Source organism: Equus quagga, chromosome 14, assembly GCF_021613505.1.
Source record: "Equus quagga isolate Etosha38 chromosome 14, UCLA_HA_Equagga_1.0, whole genome shotgun sequence".
Classification (NCBI taxonomy): Eukaryota; Metazoa; Chordata; class Mammalia; order Perissodactyla; family Equidae; genus Equus; species Equus quagga.
In genome coordinates, this window is record NC_060280.1 from 85,151,579 (window position 1) to 85,169,930 (window position 18,352).

Here is an 18,352-nt window from a genome sequence, read left to right on the forward strand (position 1 = left end):
CGGGGGTCCGCGCCGGCGGCGGGCGGGGCGCGGCGGGGCCCTGGATGAGCTCCCGCGCGCTGCGGCCACCGCTCCTGCCTCTCTCCCTCCTCGTTCTGTCGTTGCAGGCGGCTCCCGGCGCTCGGGCCGCGGGATACGAGGTGAGCGGGGCCCGCGAGCGGAAATGTCCACGAGCCGGCGCGCAGCCCCCAGGGGGTCCCGCGGTGCGGGTGGGCCTGTTCCCTGGGCGCCTGGTGAATGGTGGCTGCCGTGACTGAGCGGTCTGAGCGCGCGCAGGTCTGCTTGCGCGCGTCGGAGAATGGGGCTGTCTCTACCCGCCTCCCTGTGGGTCGCCGTGCCTGGACTCCATGCACTTAACCGTGTGATTGGGCGCCCGGATTTGTGTGTGAGCAGCTGTGTGTGTGTGTGTCGGGGTCGGGGGGACACTGGTTGAGAGCTGGGACACTGGAGTCAGCCTGCCTGGAGTTCCAGCCTGGCTCCTCCACTTCCTGGCTGTGCGACCGTGGGCAAGTCACTTCACCTCTCTGATCCTCAGTGCTCTTATCTGAAAACCGGACATAATACTGCTCCCACCCCAGGGTGGCTGCTTGTGTCTGCAGATGCTTAATAAATATTAGCTACTACTATTATTATTTCCCCGGGGGAGTGAATGAGAGCTGTTCTGAGGGGTTGTGCCAAGTGGCAGTTGTATCTGTGAACACAACTATGTGTCTCCTCCCTGGGAGGGCCTGGTCCCACCTCTCTGAGTCACTTCCCTCTAGATGAAAACTTATCTTGTGCCCCCTCACCTCCCACCCCAGCCTGCCTTTTATCCTAGGGGTTACTGACAGGGTGGGTGAGTGTGTGTTTGGGGTCTCTGTGCAGACATGCCCCAAGGTGCAGCCGGATATGCTCAACGTGCACCTTCTGGCCCACACACATGATGACGTGGGCTGGCTCAAGACGGTGGACCAGTACTTTTACGGCAGTGAGTAGAGGGTGGGGACTGACCCCTGGGACTCCCAGGGCCCGTCTGAGCCCTTCAGATCCTTCCTGGGCCCTGGACATCAGGGTGGGGGCAATGCCAAGCTTGGGCTCGTGTGTCTGGGAGTGTCCCCCTTGGCTCGCTGGTCCCAGACTGCCTGACCCCTGTGCCCACAGTCCAGAATGACATCCAGCACGCAGGCGTGCAGTACATCCTAGACTCGGTCATCTCTTCCCTGCTGGAGGAGCCCACCCGCCGCTTCATCTACGTGGAGATCGCCTTCTTCTCCCGCTGGTGGCATCAGCAGACAAACAGAACCCAGGAAATAGTGCGCGACTTGGTGCGCCAGGGTGAGCCTAACCCCGAGGAAGTGAAAACAGGAAGCCCAGCCCAACTTCTGTTTCTGCCACTCTCCCCTCTTAGATGTTATCATGCCATGTGCAGCCTGTTACGTGTCCGTGGCTCCGCCTGCCTGGAATTTCCTTTTATTTGGAGAACTCTTATGCATCCTGCAAGGCCTCCATCTCCAGTGGCTCCTCTGGGAAGCCTGCCGTTCAGGGAGCCCTCTGTCCCATGTCTGGCTGCAGGTCTTCTCATCCCCTGCATCACCAACCCCGACCCCATTCCTGGTCTTGACAACTCACCCAGCCTTTGCCCCTCCCCACGCAGGGCGTCTGGAGTTTGCCAACGGTGGCTGGGTGATGAACGATGAGGCAGCCACCCACTACGGAGCCATCATAGACCAGATGACCCTAGGGCTGCGCTTCCTGGAGGACACGTTTGGCAGCGACGGGCGCCCCCGTGTCGCCTGGCACATCGACCCCTTTGGGCATTCCCGGGAGCAGGCCTCGCTGTTCGCGCAGGTGCTCTCCTGACCCTCTTGGACCCGCCCCTTTACCCGCTCTGACTCCTCCCTCGGCCACTCAAGCCCCGCCCCCTGCAAGCTCCCGGGGACGAGGCCCTGTCCCCTCTGGGGAGCTGCGGATCCCATTCCTCTTCCGCTCTGGCCTTGGCCCCACCCTGCCTCTGCCCCGGCTGGTGCGCTCCGGCTGGCTCCGCCCCCTCCCCTGGTCCCGCCCCTTTCGCTAGGGTTTGGGCTGCTCCCGAGGCGGGGGGCAGGGGGCCTGCCCTGCTTTTCACCCGGCTTCCCGGCCTGCGCCGTGACCGCGCCCCCTTTCCACGCTCCGACCCCTTCTACCTGCGGGCTGCGGAAGGGGGAAGCTCTCCTTGAGTCGGGCCCCTGTCTGAGCTGGGGGAGGTGGAGGGGAGGCCTTGCGTGGGACCCTCCCTTGCCGGCTCTCCGAGGGGGCCATCTGACCCTTCCCCAAGCTCCGCAATGAGCTGGAGGTCCCCTGGTTTGAGACCTGCTTTCCCCCCTGTTCTCTGAGGGGCTCCCCTTGGTGTTGAGAGCCGGGCACTGATTTGTCCTGTCCTCCGACCCCTCCTCATCCTGGTCCCCAGATGGGTTTCGACGGCTTCTTCTTCGGGCGCCTGGATTATCAAGACAAGAAGGTGCGGATGGAGAAGCTGGAGATGGAGCAGGTGTGGCGGGCCAGCGCCAGCCTGAAGCCCCCCGCCGCCGACCTCTTCACCAGTAAGGGGATGGAGTGGGGGCAGGGCTGGCCCGAAGGGGCATGTGACTTGCGCAGTGACATGTGCAGTCACACGGGGCCCCATGCTCAGAAGCGTCCTGGCCTTGGTTTCATACTCTGCTGTCATCGCCTTGAAACTCAATAACTTAGGAACAAGTGCCAAGCATTTGCACTTTGCAAGGGGCCCCCCCAAATTCTGAAGTCCCTCTGGGGTGGGGCCTGGCAGGTTTTGACCCCAGGGCGGGCCTGGGGCGCCAGGCCGCCCCCTGAGCCTGGTACGGCCCGCAGGCGTCCTCCCTAACATGTACAACCCGCCGGAGTATCTGTGCTGGGACACGCTGTGCGCCGACAAGCCAGTCGTGGACGACCCGCGCAGCCCCGAGTACAACGCTCAGAAGCTGGTTGATTACTTCCTGCAGGTGGCCACTGCCCAGGTAACCCCGGGGTCCGGAACGTGCCCTTCCCATGGCCAGCATTCCCTGTCACCACCTCATAACCCTGGGGCAGGGTAATACTCCATTCCCTATCACCTGCCCTCCTCCAGGATTCGTGTGCATTCCTGACTGGGAGCACGCGGGGCCCAGGAGAATTACTCAACAACTTGCGGCTATTTTTATGTGTGTCCTTATGCTCCCACGGGACACACTTCCGCCCCCCCACCTCTGTGTGCACACTCTTCACCACATATTTACCAAGACTCAGCCGTACACGGGGGTGGCCCAGGACACCCTGGCCTGAAGACCCGCCTCCTGCCTGCAGGGCGGGCACTACTGCGCCAACCACACCGTGATGACCATGGGCTCGGACTTCCAGTACGAGAATGCAAACATGTGGTTCAAGAACCTTGACAAGCTCATCAAGCTAGTCAACGCCCAGGTGAGCATGCCCGCCCCGGGTGTACATGTGTGGTTGGATGGCTGGGCCTGGGTCACGGGCATAGCTGTGGGTGCTGGCTTAGTTTTCTCTGGCTACTGTAACAAATTACCACAAACTTAGTGGCTTAAAACAACAGAAATATATTGTCTGACAGTTCTGGAGATGAGAAGTCCAACACGGGTCTCATGGCTAAAATCAGGATGTTGGCAGAGCTGTGTTCCTTCTGGAAGCTCCAGGGGAAAGTTGCCTTGCCTTGTCAGCTTCTAGAGGCCGCCCGCATTCCATGGCTCCTGGCCCCCTTCCTCCATCTTCAAAGCCAGCAACATAGCAGCTCTCTGACCCTGCTTCCATCGCTACACCTCTCTCACTTCTGTCTCTCTTCCACTTTTTTTTTTAAAGATTTTATTTTTCCTTTTTCTCCCCAAAGCCCCCCGGGACACAGTTGTGTATTTTTAGTTGTGGGTCCTTCCAGCTGTAGGCATGTGGGATGCTGCCCCAGCACAGCCTGATGAGCCGTGCCATATCTGTACCCAGGATCCGAACTGGCGAAACCCTGGGCTGCCCAAGCGGAGCACATGAACTCAACCACTCGGCCACCGGACCGGCCCCCTCCCTCTTCCACTTTTAAAGACCCTTGTGATTACCTTGGGCCTGCCAGATAGTCCAGGATAGCAACCTTAATTCCATGTACATCCTTAATTTCCGTCTGGGAATTAGGGCAGGGACATCTTTGGGCGGCCATCAGTCTGCCTCCCATGGATGTGTCGCTGTGGCCCTGCAAGCGGCTGGCGGCTATGTGGGCGGGCAGTCACTCTGCCATCAGCACAGACCCTCATGCCCCCTCTTCCATCTAAGACGTCCCTTCCATCCATTCCATCCTCACAGTTGTGTACTGGAACAATCTTTCTGTCCTCACCTCCCACTTGCTCCCCAAACTGGTTTCACCAAAAAGACCTCTCAGGAACGTCCCCAAGGGCCTTCTGGAAGACACTTCTCAGTCCTCCCCATGCCCCTGGTTCCTGAGGAGCCTTCAACATCTTGACCACTTGCTCCTGCAAATACCATGTTCCTGCACTGCCAGGATGTCACACTCTCTCTCTCTCTTTTTTTTTCCCTCCCTAAAGCCCCAGTACATGGTTGTACATCCTAGTTGTGGGTCCTTCTACTTGTGGCCTGTGGGACGCTGCCTCAGTGTGGCCTGATGAGCGGTGCTAGGTCTGCGCCCAGGATCCGAACCGGTGAAACCCTGGGCCACCAAAGTGGAGTGCGCAAACTTAACCACTCGGCCACAGGGCCAGCCCCTTGAGAAATGTTCTTAAGCACTCAATGCTTTAGTTTTTTTATCTAGAAAATGGGCACAAAGGTGGTTCTCACCCGATAGGGCTGTTAATGAGTTTAACGAGTTTCTCTGCATAGACCCAGTAGGACGGTGCCAGGCAAATAATAAGTATTATGGTATCTGGGGCTGCAAACCTGCTGCTTCTCCTTTAAGGCACCAGCTGCAATGCCTCCTCTTCCAGAAAGCCTTCAGCAAACCCCAGGCAGAGTGCTTGTTCTGTCCTCTGTGCTCACACCTGTCCCCACAAATACCTGGGATGCCACATCCAGGCTGACTGTGACCAGCTGACCAGCCGACCCTCTGTTCAGAATCTCTCCTCCGCTGGGCTGTGAATTCTGTGAGGGCAGGGCTGGCCTCTGCTTCTAGACTGTGTCTGCAATCCCGAGCTTTTTAAACTGAGCGATCTTTTGGCTGAGTGAACACTGTGTGTGTGTCTGCAACTGTCTGTGTGACTGTGTGTGCAGGGGTGCAGACATGTGCATGCACATAAAGGCATACAGTCCCACACACTTCCACTCATTTGCTCAAGTGTTTATTGAGCATTGACTGTGCATTGGACACTGGGGACACAACATGAGCAGAGAAGACACCCTTTTCCTCACAGAGGAGATGACCTTCTTGTTCCTCCACCTTTGGCAGGTGAAAATGAGCCTCCACTCCTCAAAACAATTGTGTCATTTGGCAATAACCTGACAGTGCTGAGAAATGATTATTCCTGCCTTATAATGTCACACAGATTTTCCACGAAAGTTTTTAATAATAAAATTGAGGGCTGGCCCCGTGGCCGAGTGGTTGGGTTTGCACGCTCCGCTTTGGTGGCCCAGGGTTTCGCTGGTTCCCATCCTGGGCACAGACACGCATTTTGGAACGATGGGTAGCAGACAGTGTTCCTCCTTGATTTGAGAAAAGTCTCTATCTCTCTATTTTCTTTTTAATTGCAAAATGTTCAAAGCACTCATCAGGCCACGTTGAGGCAGCATCCCACATGCCACAACTGGAAAGACCCACAACAAAAAATATACAACTATGTACCCGGGGGGCTTTGGGGAGAAAAAGGAAAATAAAATCTTTAAAAATAAAATTGAAATTATTTAAAAAGTTTAGTAAAATTTCAGGTTTATTTTTGCATCCCTGAAATTCTTTCCAGGATGGTAATATTAAGCTTTGGCCAAAATTCCCTTTCACACTTGGCCATTGGTTTGTGTTCAAACTGCGTATTCAGAGAATCTGAACCTGCCAGATGCATGAACGTGTGCACGTGTGTGAGTGTGCTGCACAGCTGTGGGCCCCCGGGAAGGCGCGGACTCCCAAGGGCTCACATGCACACCTCCCCGCAGCAGCAGGCCAACGGCAGCCGCGTCAATGTTCTCTACTCCACTCCCGCCTGTTACCTCTGGGAGCTGAACAAGGCCAACCTCAGCTGGTATTTGGGGGGACTGGGGAGCCTGGGGGGGTGGGCGTGCCCTGTGGGTGCTGACCCTGCCCTCGATGGCTCTGCCCCTGCAGGTCAGTGAAGCAGGATGACTTCTTTCCCTACGCCGACGGCCCCCACATGTTCTGGACCGGCTACTTTTCCAGCCGGCCAGCCCTCAAACGCTACGAGCGCCTCAGCTACAACTTCCTGCAGGTGAGTGGGCGCCGGGATTGAGGGGGCGGCCCGGGGTCCCGACAGGCCCTGTCCCCAACATGCCCCCTGCCCCCAGGTGTGCAACCAGCTGGAGGCGCTGGCGGGTCCAGCGGCCAACGTGGGACCCTATGGCTCCGGAGACAGTGCACCCCTCAGTAGGTGTCCGGAGAGGGGATGGGGGCGGGGCTGAAGCTGGACACTAGCCCTCGACCGCCCCTCCAGTCCTTTCTTAAAAAACCCTGCCCGCCCACACGATGTGACCTTTCGCATCTCCTCGGGGTTGGGACGAGAGTCCTGCGGGGACCCCACAGGGCTCACTGTCTGCTGGCAGATGAGGCAATGGCAGTGCTCCAGCACCACGACGCCGTCAGCGGCACCTCCCGGCAGCACGTGGCCGACGACTACGCGCGCCAGCTCGCCGCCGGCTGGGGGCCCTGCGAGGTGCGCGGGGCGGGGCCGGAGGGGCGGGGCCTGGGCGAAGGGGCGGGGCCGGGAGGGGAGGGGCCTGGAGAGAAGGGGCGGGGACAGTAAGGGAGGGGCGGGGCCTGGGAAAGGGGCGGAGACAGGAATGAGGCGGGGCCTAAACGGGGCAAGGAGGCGACCTCAGGGTGCACGTCCTGAGCGAACCCATCCCTGCTGCTCCCCAGGTTCTCCTGAGCAATGCGTTGGCGCGGCTCAGCGGCTCCAAGGAGGACTTCGAGTTCTGCCGCGACCTCAACATCAGTGTTTGTCCACTCAGCCAGACGGCGGAGAGCGTGAGCTGGCCGGCCCGAGGGTGGGGGCCGGGAGGCAGGTCCCTTCGGTGGGACGAGAGCGGGCGGAACCCCGCCAACACAGGGGCAAAGAGGAGGCGGGCCGGGCAATGAGGTCCTTTTTTTTTGAGGCAGATTAGCTCTGAGCTAACATCCGCTCTCAATCCTCTTCTTTTTGCTGAGGAAGATTGGCCCTGAGCTAACATCTGTGCCCATCTTCCTCTACTTGATATGGGGGACACCTGCCACAGCATGGCTTGATAAGCTGTACATATATCTGCACCCAGATCCAAACCGGCGAACCCAGGCTGCTGAAGCCGAGCAGGCGAACTTAACCTCTGCGCCATCAGATGGGCCTGATGGGCTCTTGAAGCACAGTTGCTGACTTGCTTTGGAGGATGGCGCTGGGGCGAGATCACTTGGGGTGCAGTGAAGCTGGGGCAAGACAGAGACCAACGCACCACCTGGGGGCTCAGATCACCTAGGGACGTTGCTGCACACGGTGGGTGGGTTCACAGAAGGCCTGCTGTGATCCGTGCCCACTCAGACCCTCCCACCCCAGTTCCAGGTGACCATTTATAACCCCCTGGGGCGGAAAGTGGATTGGATGGTGCGGCTGCCGGTCAGCAAACACGTTTTCCTCGTGAGGGACCCCAGTGGCACCGTTGTGCCCAGCAATGTGAGCCCACTCGACGAATATTCCCCCATGAATACGACCCGTTATGATCACCTCTCCCCTTGGACACTTTCCCCTGTGGACATTTCTCCCTTCCCCGCGTGGACGCCTCCCCCATTATTACCTCCTCCATGGCCCCCTCTCCCTCTATGAATGCCTCCTGTCCATCACTCTTCCTCCTCTGAATACCTCCCCCTCCGCCCCTTAACATCACACCCCCTTGGGAATAGCCCGTCCAGTGAGTATCTCCCCTTTTTTGATCTCTCTCTGTGAAATTTGTCCTGTGTGTGAATAGTCTCCTCATCCTAGAAGGCCTGTTCCCACGAACTTCTTCCTCCCCCCAAAATCTGTCTTTCCCTCACTCCCCTGCCTCAAGAATCTCCCCACTTACTCCCTCGCCCCTCCCCTCCCAGTAGGTTGGCTTCTGCCTCATGAGTCTTCTCTGCCATCTTTAATTCATTTGGCACTCCTGACACCCGCCCCCCCGCCACCTCCTTCCCCTCCCGGAGTTTGACCCTCCCTGTATGTTCGGCTCTGTATGTGTTCTCACAGCCCCTTGACTCGGTTTCCTTCCTTCCTTCCCCGAGGTGGTGACACTTCCCGACTCAGACAGCCAGGAGCTGCTTTTCTCAGCCTCAGTGCCTGCCCTGGGCTTCAGCATCTACTCAGTGAGCGGGCAGAGTGTCCGGAGGCCGCAGGCCCACACCCTCTGGGTCAGAATCCAGAAGCCCGCGTCCCGTGTCTTGGCCATCCAAAATGAGGTGAGACCCCATTCAGACGCCCTTCCCTGCCCCAGTGACAAGTTTGAGGCGTCATGGTGAGCTGCATGGACTCTGGGTCAGCGGGTCTTGGGTTCCTGCTCTAGCATCACCGGTCCCCCTTGTGTGTCATCGAGTGAGTGACTGCCTCCCTTTGAGTCTCAGTGTCCTCTCGGGGCTGTTGGGAGGACCCACTGTGATCATGGGTGACACTCGGCAGCTATGTCAGAGCTGATGGCGTTGGCGTTTGCAAATTAAATGAGGCGTGTCAGAGGCTTGGGGGAGGGGGCCGTGCTGCCGTTTGGGGAAGAGGGATCCAAGCAGGCAGGGAGCAGCAGGCGACACAGAAGCCCTCAGGCAGGAGGGTGTTGGGTGTTCAGGGAACTCTGTGTGTCTGAAGTCGGGTGTGATGGGGAGGGGACAGGTCAGGCCATGCTACCTTGAGGCCCCAGGGGAGGACTGGGAGCCGCAGGGCTGCATTAAGACTGTCGTGGGGCTTAGCACTTTTGCCTTTGGGGGTCCCTTCTCCCATAAAAAAATGTTAAAAAATAAATTTTATGATGGCGTGGGTGTAAAGATGAATATCAACTAGGCAGTCCTCATCATAATATATTCATTATTATTACCTTCAAGTTTTCTTCTGATTCTAAAAGAAATGTAGGTTTATACATTTCTGTGGGCCCCTAAACATCTCCTGGCTGATGGCACTGTGGTTCCCGTGTCAAATGCACGAGCCAGCCCTGGGCCTAGTGGGCGGGCTAGGATGGGACTTAGGGTGTCACCGGTCCCCTGTGGCGACTGCGGGAGGAACAGGCCCGGGGGTGCGGAACAGGAGCCCAGGAAGGGGTGGGCTGCCCCAGGTCGGGGAGGCGGTGGAGGTGGGGACAAGTGCTCAGATGGAGGATAAGGTAGAAGGTGGAGCTGTGAGGATTTGCTGATGGCGTCAGGTGTGAGGAGGCACAGAGAGGGAGAAGAGGGAAGGGTGACTCCAGGGTTTTCGCCTGAGCCCCAGGAAGGCTGAAGGGATGGCCATTAATGTCTGCCCCCTTTTCTGCCCAGTACCTCCGGGCTAGGTTTGACCCTTACACGGGGCTCCTGGTGGAGCTGGAGAACCTGGACGAGAAGCTCCTGCTGCCTGTCCGCCAAGGCTTCTACTGGTGAGAGAGGACCATGGGCGGGGAGTGGGGAGTGGGGGGATGTGGGAGGGGGAGGGGGCCAAGGGAGCTGGGTGCCTTACTTGACTCTCACCTGCCCTGGCCCAGGTACAATGCGAGCGAGGGCGACAACCTGAGCACTCAGGTCTCAGGCGCCTACATCTTCAGACCCAGCCGACAGGAGCCGCTGCCTGTGGGACGCTGGGCTCAGACCCACCTGGTGAAGGTCTGGCCGGGAATCAGGAGTGGGTGTGGTGGGGGGGTTGGGGGGGCGGGGGGGGGGGGGCGCCCCATTCGGGGTGGGGGTCAGGGAAGGACTTAGGTCTCCCTCAGATGAGAGGGCTAGGGCCTGAGGGGACCACTTGAAGATGCGCCCACAGGGCTGACCCTCATGGCTGGCTGTGCAGCAGTCACGCCCAGGAAGTGCAGACAAAGGCATCCATGTCTGCTGCATGTGTCAGGGTTACACTCAGCTTTTGAAATTGGGGGTGGGTGTTCCCACTTGGCCCATGATGGGGAAGGCCAGGCGTCGCTGCTTGAAGAGTTCTCTCAGGACCTGTGGTAGGAGGGTGGGCAGGTGAGAGTTCACGCTTGGATGGGGCTTGCGTGAATCTCACTGGCGGTGGATATCTGAGGACCTGCGGGTGCATCTGGCTGGGAACAGGGGCTCATGCTTGTGGGGTTTCCCAGGGCCTCTCAGTGACGTTCCTCTTAGGGTGGGAATGGGGCAGGTAATGGCAAGACTCACATTTGACAATGATTCCTTTGACGTGAACTTCTGCACAGCTGGGTCACTGTATCAGAATTTAGTTTTGTCTGTAGTAATAGTTACCAAAATTAACTGTGCCTGAAACAAGAAAGAAGCTTCTTTCCATCTAGCAGAAAGTCTGGCTGGGCCATTCAGGGCAGGTGGAGTTGTTCCACATTCATCCAGGCCCCTTCTATCTCGTTGCTCTGCCTTCCTCAACATTCACTTTCTACCTCATGGCCCAAAATGGCTGCTGACGCTCCAGCCATCATATTTGCTTTTGAGCCAGTGGGAGAGAGAAAGGGGCAAGGAACGTTGTTCACACCCCTTTGACCACTTTCCATTGGGCAGACCATGGTCACACAGCTACTGATAGCCTCAGGGAACACTGGACCCTATAGTCTTTATTCCAGGTAGCCACGTGCCAAACTGGAATCCAATTCTAAGGAGGGGAGATGGGGTAGTGGTGGGGAGCAAGCCTGTATGCCACACTCAAGAAGTGTGGCAATGACCAAGGTGGGAGTGTAGGCTTCCCCCAGGCAGGTGGGGAGGTGGGTTCCCACACTGTCTATCCGCGGGGCTGACCCTGCTGTCAGCCTTTGCACCGTTCACAGCAGGGGTGGGTATTTCCAGGCTCACCTCTGCTCAGGTGTGGGCTCACACCTGCCTCCACTCCTGTGTGCCCGCAGACGGCCTTGGTGCAGGAGGTGCACCAGAACTTCTCAGCCTGGTGTTCCCAGGTGGTGCGCCTGTACCCGGGACGGCGGCACCTGGAGCTGGAGTGGACGGTGGGCCCCATACCTGTGGGGTGAGTGGCACAGGCTGGGCCTGGGTGGTGAGGGTGGGGCAGAGCGGAGGCAGGCAAGGCTCACAGCCTGCTGTCCCATTGGGTGTAGTGATGACTGGGGGAAGGAGATCATCAGTCGCTTTGACACTGCACTGAAGACAAACGGACTCTTCTATACAGACAGCAATGGCCGGGAGATCCTGGAGAGGAGGTGGGGGTGACGGGCCCCAGGGCTGGTCCGTGGTGTGTTGGGGCCCAGGGGTGGTGGGGGCATCTGCTGACCATATGAATGTGGGAGGGAGAGGATGGAGGGGGAGTGAGGAGTGGGGGAGCCAGGGAAAGGGGGCCTGAACAACCCCCCCCCTCCCCAGGCGGGATTATCGACCCACCTGGAAGCTGAACCAGACCGAGCCAGTGGCCGGAAACTACTATCCAGTCAACAGCCGCATCTACATCACGGTACCCCTCCCCCATCCTGCTCCCCACCTCTTCCCTCCACAGCATGGGGGTCACCTTTCCTTCCTAGCATCTCCCGCTGTCCTCGCCACCATCCCTTGTGGGGCGTGCCTGGGGCCGGGGCTGGCCGGCACTGCGGCCCCTCACTCTCACCCCGGCCCCCCAGGATGGGAACGTGCAGCTGACCGTGCTCACTGACCGCTCCCAGGGCGGCAGCAGCCTGAGCGATGGCTCCCTGGAGCTCATGGTGAGTGGCCCCAGCCCCATCTAAGCCAGGGGCCTCCTGCTGAGTCCTGACCTGGCCCTGCTGGACCCTGAAACCGGTTTCTGGCCCCCTTCTCTCGAGGTGCACCCCTCCTTTGTGGTCCCCACTAAGCTGAGACCTCCATTCCTATGTGAGACTTTTACTCCACGCTCTTACCCAGTCACTACCCAGTCCCCACTCCAGGCCCTGGCTTGCCCCATTCACGCCCTGCTTAGATCCTTACCTCCCTCTGTCCTAGTCCCTTGCTACGTCGGATCCCCCTTTCAATTGGGGTCCCCCCCTTACCAGACATTCCTCCTCATCCATTCCCCCCACTCTTCGATAACTCTTGAAATTCCCGCAAGCGCTTATCCAGTTCTGCCACAGAAATTGGCCAGAGGGACCCTCATGCTGTCCTGGCCACACCCCGCAGGTGCACCGACGGCTGCTAAAGGATGATGCGCGCGGAGTAGGGGAGCCGCTGCTGGAGAACGGCTTGGGGGTGTGGGTGCGAGGGCGCCACCTCGTGCTGCTGGACAAGGCCCGCACCGCGGCCGCCGGGCACCGGTTGCAGGCAGAGAAAGAGCTCCTGGCCCCGCAGGTGGTGCTGGCGCGGGGTGGCGGCGCCCCCTACCACCTCGGGGTGGCCCCGCGCACGCAGGTGAGGGGCGGCGGGCCGGCAGAAAGAGAGGACTTGGATGAAGCCTGCGGGGGCAGGGTTGGCGGCGGATTTTCCCAGGAATAGCCAGGACCCAACTCACCCGCCCCAACTTGTGCCGGGGAGGCCACGAACTAGGCCCGCGCCCTCAGCTCGGCTGAATCACCTGGGCAGGCCTGGCCCAGCCCCATCCCGCCTGGACTTGGTCCCACGCGGACTCCGCTCTGCCCCGCCCCTCCCCAGGCTCGGCCCGCCCTTCCCCGCCTCGGCCCCGCCCCTCGGCGCTACAGCACCCCCCCCAACTGGCACCGCCCCTTCTCTGGGTCCGCCCCATCCCCTCATTGGCTCGGCTCTCCCCTTCCTGGCTGAGTCCCTCCCTAAGCCCCGCCCCCTGCGCCAGAGCCCCGCCCCTCTGCTCAGCCCCACCCCGTCCCCGTCCTGCAGTTCTCAGGGCTGCGCAGGGAGCTGCCGCCCGTCGTGCACCTGCTCACGCTGGCCCGCTGGGGCCCGACAACGCTGCTGCTGCGCTTCGAGCACCAGTTCGCCGTAGGGGAGGACCCGGGCGGCAACCTGAGCTCCCCAGTGACCTTGGACTTGAGGGTGAGGAGGGCAGAGCGGGGAAGCAGACAGGAGAGGCAAGAGGGGAGGGGGAAAACCCCGCTTTGTCCCCACTCAGCCTGGCCCATCCACTGCCCGCAGGACCTGTTCTCCGCCTTCACCATCACCTACCTGCAGGAGACCACGCTGGCGGCCAACCAGCTCTCGGCCCGCGCCTCCAGGCTCCAGTGGACACCGAACACGGGTTGGGGCCTGCCCGGGAGCTGGGGAGCGTGTGGGAGGCGTGGGAACGGGACCCAGGTATAGCTTGAGACTCTGGAATGGTGTTCAGATCCAGGTTAGGGGGTTAGGGGTTTAAGGGTCTGAAGTGAGTCCAGCAAACTAGCGGTGGGTCTTGACGGTTTGAGGATGGAGTTCAGGGCCGGGAACACGATTTGAGAATTCCGTCAGTGCCTAGTTCTGGGGGGGGGGGGGGGGTGTCCATTACCCCTGGGGTTGGCTTGACGGTCCTTGCGGTGGGGCTGGAGGGTGTGCGGGCAGTGGCCAGGCACTGGGGAGGGAATTCGGGGATCTAGGGGTGGTGTCCAGGCCCTGAGAAGCAGTTGAGGGGTCTAGGAGTGAGGCCCCGGGTTCAGACTTGAGGACAGATAGCCACGTCCAGGGCCAGGGGAGGGAGCACCAGGTGGGACGAGGCAGAGGAAGTCTGCGCCCCTCACTCCTCCTTCCCTGCACCTCCCCAGGCCCCCGCCCCGGCCCTACACCTCATCTCTCTCCCTCCCGGCTGGACCCTTCTACCATCGAGCTGCAGCCCATGGAAATCCGCACCTTCCTGGCCGAGGTCCAATGGGAAGAGGACAGCTAGACCAGACACCCTGGGGGCAGGGTCCCCCCTTCTGAGCCTGAGCCTCCGCCTCCTCTTGGTGCTGCTGCTGCCACCAAAAGCCATTAAAATGCCACTACCAAGACTTGGGTCAAGGTGTGACTGAGTGGGGTTTTCTTTGGAGGGTGATAGAACTTATGACCCAGAAAGGTCAGTAAACTCTAGCTGACCCCTGACCTGAGGCCTTGCAGGTAGGTGAACCCTCACACCAGACCCTAGATGGTTCACACCTCGCCTCACACCACACTCTGCCCTCCGCTCCTGCTTCGCTCCTCCGTCCACTCAGGCCGTGGCACAGCTGTCCTGAGCAGCCACTGAGGGCAGGCCTGCGCTGGAGCTGAGCCCAGAGAACCAGACTGTCGCCCCGGCCTCCCACACCCAGCCTTGGGACCCTGAGGGCAAGGAATCTGGGATGGCCTGGGGGACGAAGTGGATCCACAGGCAGGTCCCAGCACCAGGCCTTGGACAGGGGGGCTATAGCTGTGGGCCTCCCAGGAGCCAGGCGGACAGCCGGCACCCTCTGGTGCTGCTGTGCCCTGGGCTCTGTGATAGAGGAAGGAGACCTTGGGATGAGGTTAAAGTCAAGGAAGTGGCTTGCCTCCAGTCAGCAGAGCCCTGTGCAGGTCCCTTGAGGCCCATGGAGGCTGGGGAGGCCCAGGTGGAGACCAGTGTTCGGATGTGTGGACCCCTGACTGTCAATGAGCCTCTGGAAAATATTTCTAAGTCCCTCTTAGGGAAAGACAGACATGAGCCTGGGCTGGTGACGACCCCGGGGGAGGACACCCTGGCCCTGGATGAGGTCACAAATGGGGCTTAGGGCTGGATGAGTTTTTTTTTTTTTTTTGCTGTGGAAGATTTGCCCTATGCTAACATCTGTGGCCAATCTTCCTCCTTTTCTCCACCCCTCCACCCCCAAAGCCCCAGTACATAGTTCTAAGTTCTTTTAGTTCTTCGATGTGAGCCGCCACCACAGCGTGGCTACTGACAGATGAGAGGTGCGGTTCTGCACCAGGGAACTGAACCCAGGCCACCAAAGTGGAGTGCACCGAACTTTAACCACTAGGCCATCAGGGCAGGCGCTCCAGATGTGCCTCCTGAAAAGTCTTCTAAGTCTCTCCCTATAAAGAGATGGACCCGAGAGGCCCAAGGAGGGCCCCCCAATCTAACTGCCATCGCACATGGGCTCCGTTTGCTGGATGCCCCTCTTGAAAACTTTACAGTTTCCCTCCAGGAGGGGAAGTCAGGGGAGCCGGCCAGGGTGCTATGGGGCATGTGCCCCAGGGCCGTCTGCTGTCCTGCATCGGCCCAGTCTTAGGAGGCGCCCACCACAATTGCATATAAGCCTTCTTCTGGGGCAGGGATGGGGCTGGGCCACGCAGTGCAGCCCAGGGATGGCATCTTGGGTCCAGTCATCCATGCGCCTCCTGAAAATGTATCCAAACCCAGGGCATTGTCCTGGGCTGTCCAAGGAGACCCATGGAGGTCACCCTGCATCCTCCCTCAGTCCCACTTGGGGCCCAATCACTGGATGCATCCCCGCAAACCTAAGGTGTCCTTGGAAGTGGGGACAGCCACAGGCTAGCCAGAGACATGCAGGGTGGGCGCCAGGGCCTGGTATTAGCCCATGGCACCTGGTGGTGCCTCCTGAAAACACACCCACGTCCCCAACCGAAGGGGAGGCACTGCCCTGGGCTGGAAAAGTTGACCCGGTGCCATGGGCTCAGGTGCTGTCACCCTTGCGTCCCAGCAATTGGGAGGCCCAATGGCACCTCAGCCTGGCCACTGCCCAGCACAGGGCCTTGGGTAGGAATACCCACAGAGGGAGGGCCTGGGCCTGCCCACGGCCTGTGTGGGGCCAGGATTGAGGATGTGTGTGGGCCAACCGGGAAGGCCCAGTGAGAGTGCCCCAGGTCCGCCCAATGTCCACTAAAGGCCTGGTCACTGGAGGCTCTCCAACAACACATTTCTAGGTCCCCTTGAGAAGGCTGGATCAGTCTGGCCAGCTACGGAGGCCAAGGTGGGCAGCCAGAGGCGGGCTGTGGTCCTGTTTACGGCCTTGTTTTCCGAGGCGCCCCCTTTGTGGGTGGGAACCAGCCTGGGCCAGGGAGTCAGCCAAGGGCAGGCGTGTGGACATGGCCACAGTCCCGTGTTGGTGTTGTGACTCTCAAAAATGTTTCCAAGTTGCCCCAGGGATGAGGGCCATCAGCCCGGCTTAGGGTGCCCCCCAGTCCTACCCACAGACCCACAGGGAGTCCAGTTGCTGGATGCCTCCCCCTTCCCATTTTTCTAAGTCTCCCTCTGGAGGAGGCTAACTGGCTCTAGCCATCCAGGGAGGCCCGGGGGGTGTTCTGGGCACAGCCATAGTCACCGTGGGGCCTATTCATCACATAGGCCTCTGGAAAAGGTTTCCAACCGCCCTTTTAGAGGAAGGCATCCGCCAGGTGGGCTAGGGACCACCTTGGAAGGTGTCCTGGGTCCAGCCGAAGTCCCTCCCGTGTGGGGCTGAGTCACCGGACAGGCTTCCCCAAAGTATTCTCAAATCCTCTTGGGGGAGGGACACTGAGCCAGGATGGCAGGGAGGCCCGGAGAGGGCGCCCACAGCGGGCCACAGTCCTGCGGGGGGCCCCGTCCTGGGGGCGCCCCCTGAAAAATGTCCAAGTCCCTCTCTTGAGGCTGAGGTCAGCCCCGGACACCCAGGGAGTTCCGTGGACGGTGCCCCGGACCCCCCAGGCCACCCCCTGGCCGCTGAGGGCCCAGAAGCACGGTTAGAATGACACCCAGACAGGTGGCGCCGGGGGTGGGGGGGGGGGGGTGTCCAGGTCCGTGCGGGACGCGCAGGCTGTTGGCGCCACCTGGCGGCCGCTTTCGCATCGGCCCCGTAGCTCGGCTGCCGCGGGCGCGGGCTGGGGTCCGGACCCCGCGGGGCCCAGGGCCGAGTTCCAGGAGGCCCGTAGGGATGTCGTCGCGGCTGCGACCCACGCCGCCTCCGGAAGGGCTCCCTGAACTTGTCACTGCAGTCCAGGGGAGAGCGGCATCTGGACATTGCAGCGGCGGGCTGGCAGGCACACGGAGGTCCCCTCCGGCCTTCGCAGGTGGCCTTCACCTTCACATGGCATTCTCCTTGTGTGTATGTGTGTGTCCAAACTTCCCCTTTTCATAAGGACCCCAGTTATGATGCACGAGGACCGACCCCGATGACCTCATCTTAGCTAATTAGATCTGCAGTGACCCTATTTCCAAGTATCACGTTCTGAGGTGCTGGGGGTAGGACTTCAAGATGCGAGTTTTGGGGGACACAGTTCAATCCATAACAGATCCCAAGCAGTGGAAGTACCCCTTAAAGCTTTCTTAGTCCCCTACCAGAAACTGGGCCTGGCGGGGGCCGGGGAGGCTGTGTGGAGCCCTCTGGCCACCCCATGTCTTGGGGATCCTGCTTTTAGGATGGGCCTTCCCCAAATGTTTTGAGTTCCCCTCTGAAGGGGAGGCCCATCCAGGCCATGCAAGAGGCCCAGGGAGGGCGTCTGAGCAGCAGACGCAGTACTGACTGGTGCTTGGTTGTAGAAAGCAGCCCCCCAAATATTTCTAACTCCCCCTTGGTGGTGTGGGGGTGCCCCCAACTACCAGGCCCTTCTTGCGGCCATGGCTGAGCTCACAGCACCCTCCCCCCAAAACTCCCTGGTTACCGGATATGCCTGCAGAGGATTTTCCTAAGTCTTCCTCCTGAGCAGGGGACTGGCTTGGTGGCTCCTACAAGAGACCCAACTACTCCCCCCTGGCCAGCCTGGACTGGTCTCTCCCACAGGAGACAGTGGCTCTGCAGTGGTGTCCATCTTGGACCTTCCTGGCAGACCAGCAGGGTCTCTGCTACGGACTGAATATTTGTGTCCCCCAGATTCACATGTGATGTGAGCCCTCATGTGAGTACCCCCAGTCCTTAAGTGATAGTATTTGGAGGCGGGGCCCTTGGGAGGTGATTCGGTGAGATGAAGGCCTGGGGTGGCGCCCTCATGTTGGGACTAACACCCAGATGAGAAGGGGAAGAGACAAGAGAGCTCTCTCTCCAGGACTCCCTTGCTCCCTCCGCCCCTGCCATGCGAGGACTCTGAAAACAGGGCTGAACGCAAGCCACGCAGAGAGCTCCCGCCTGAACCCAACCATGCTGGCCCCCTGATCTCGGACTCCCAGCCACAACTATGAGGAAGGTGGTTTAAGCCAGCCAGGCTATGGTATTTTGTTATCAGTCTCTCTTTCATGAGCCCATGGCTCCACCAATGTCCATCTGC

The 18,352-nt window shown here is 60.0% G+C and overlaps 1 protein-coding gene across 1 annotated transcript; it reads left to right on the plus strand.

Annotated features, from left to right (window-relative positions):
• Window positions 1–2: 2 nt before the first annotated feature.
• MAN2B1 (mannosidase alpha class 2B member 1) lies at window positions 3–14,154 on the plus strand (the record flags this gene model as incomplete). Its single annotated transcript, XM_046638284.1, has 24 exons — window positions 3–140; window positions 865–967; window positions 1,141–1,314; window positions 1,634–1,827; window positions 2,426–2,558; window positions 2,845–2,990; window positions 3,316–3,432; window positions 6,109–6,194; window positions 6,278–6,398; window positions 6,475–6,553; window positions 6,730–6,839; window positions 7,046–7,153; window positions 7,713–7,829; window positions 8,414–8,587; window positions 9,644–9,741; window positions 9,847–9,964; window positions 11,176–11,294; window positions 11,383–11,484; window positions 11,645–11,732; window positions 11,896–11,976; window positions 12,407–12,634; window positions 13,076–13,231; window positions 13,331–13,433; window positions 13,930–14,154. Coding segments are annotated over 24 exons (3,015 nt in total), but the record flags the coding sequence as incomplete, so codon positions are not given.
• Window positions 14,155–18,352: the final 4,198 nt, after the last annotated feature.